The following is a 1,971-nucleotide window of genomic DNA, read 5'->3' on the forward strand; positions in this document are numbered from 1 at the left end:
GCTAAGCAAGATGCTGTAATTTGCTCAATTTCGCCATCGATGCCTGGCCACCAGACGTATGACCTCGCTATCATTTTCATTCTTACAGTTCCAAAGTGAGACGCGTGTAATTCTCGCAACACTAAACTTTTCACTGATTCTGGGATTACGATTCTATATCCCCAGAAAAGGCATCCTTTTTCCACGAACAACTCTTCACTTTAGCATGAAACTTTTGTTCATACTCACTTAACTCGTTCACTTTTGGCCATTGATCAATCGCATATCTTACAATTTTATTCAACACTTTATCACGTTTCGTTTCCTTCGCAATTTCCACCGCATTTAGTGTTTGTAACATTTCGCTTACATAATTCATCGCAGTGTATTCGTTCCCGAAGATTGGCGTTGCATCCTTGACGGGAAGTCTCGACAGTGCGCATCACAGTTACCATTCTGTTCCGATCTAATATACTCAATCTTATAAGAGAATCGAGATAGAAAATACGACCACCTTTGCAATCTACTAGCTATAGTAAGTGGAATTTCTTGCTTTGGTCCAAAAATAAAGATTAATGGCTTGTGGTCAGTTCTGAGAATGATTTCTTTTCCATAGATATAGTTATAGAATTTTTTAAATCCGAATATGATCGCACTGGCTTCCTTGTCAATTGGTGCTCGATGCAACTTTTTCAGGGATTACTTTCGACGCGAACGCAATTGGTTTTTCTGAGCCATCCTTATACTTGTGAGATAGTATTGCCGAAAGCCCATATGACGACGCATCGCATGCTAATACTATATCTTCGTTTCGGTCATAATGCGCTAAAACTCTCGATGACGTCAGTTCTTTCTTTACCCATTTAAACGCAATGTCGCATTCGTTTGACCATTTTAATTTATCCCTCTTCGTACACTCGTAAAGTGCTTTTAATTTTTCTGCTCTGTCCGGCAAAAATCTAGCGTAATACGTAACGAGACCAATGAACGATTGCAATTGCTTTAGATTTATTGGCTTTGGTGCCTCAATGATAGCTTTAACTTTACTGAACGCTTTATGCAGCCCGTTTTTATCGATTACAAAACCAAGAATGTCCAAGCGCTCTTTAAAAAAATCACATTTGTTTATGTTTACTCTTAATCCACTATCTTCGAGTCGCTTGAATACTCCGCGTAACGTTTGCAAGTGTTCATCGTCATTTTTCCCAGTACAATATATATTATCGAGGTATGGAATTACATTATTAAGACCGGCAAGGCATTGCTCAATCTTGCGCTGAAAGTCGCCAGGTCCCGACGCGATTCCCTCGGTCATCTTTGTGTACCTAAACAACCCTTTGTGCGTGACGATGGTTAAATAATCTCTCGAACTTTCTTCGACGGGTATTTGCATATACGCATGTTCTAAATCGATTTGCGAAAACTTCGTTCCTCCGCTAAGCGCAGCGAAAATTTCGTCTATTAACGGAATCGGATGACGATCGATTACTACATATGGATTTATCGTCAGCTTGAAATTACCGCAAATTCTTACTGATCCGTCTTTTTTAATAACCGGCACGATCGGTGTCGACCATTCACTAATATCGATTTTTTCGAGGTGCTTTAATTTTACCAACCGATTTATCTCAGTTTCTACTTTTTTCATTAATGCAAATGGTAGTCTCCTAGCCTTTAACGATACCGGTACTGCACTATCCTTCAATACGATTTTGAGCATTCCTTTATTATAAATTCCTGGGACCGAACAATCGCGGGAATTCACTTTTGAATTCTTTTACAACGTCAGCATTATCGATTTTATGGCACTTATCAATCTCGTTTGCTGAGTCATTTAAATGTTTTAACGGCCATAACCCCAAAATTTTTAACCATTGACGTCCTATTAATGTTGGTCCCGGTCTCGACATCACAACCATGCTCAATGTTGCTTTTACATCTTTATACTCGACTTCCAACTTATCTAATAATCCGTCTTGAGCTAGCGGAATT

The 1,971-nt window shown here is 39.1% G+C and overlaps 1 protein-coding gene across 1 annotated transcript; it reads right to left on the reverse strand.

Annotated features, from left to right (window-relative positions):
- Nucleotides 1-646: 646 nt before the first annotated feature.
- Nucleotides 647-1,699, reverse strand: LOC105570798 (uncharacterized protein K02A2.6-like). The gene has a single exon (XM_012028245.1). It carries the CDS (start codon nt 1,697-1,699, stop codon nt 647-649), a length of 1,053 nt encoding a protein of 350 aa, XP_011883635.1.
- Nucleotides 1,700-1,971: the final 272 nt, after the last annotated feature.

The sequence above is a fragment of the Vollenhovia emeryi genome, unplaced genomic scaffold, assembly GCF_000949405.1.
Source record: "Vollenhovia emeryi isolate VEMERY1.0 unplaced genomic scaffold, V.emery_V1.0 DF941808.1, whole genome shotgun sequence".
NCBI lineage: Eukaryota > Metazoa > Arthropoda > Insecta > Hymenoptera > Formicidae > Vollenhovia > Vollenhovia emeryi.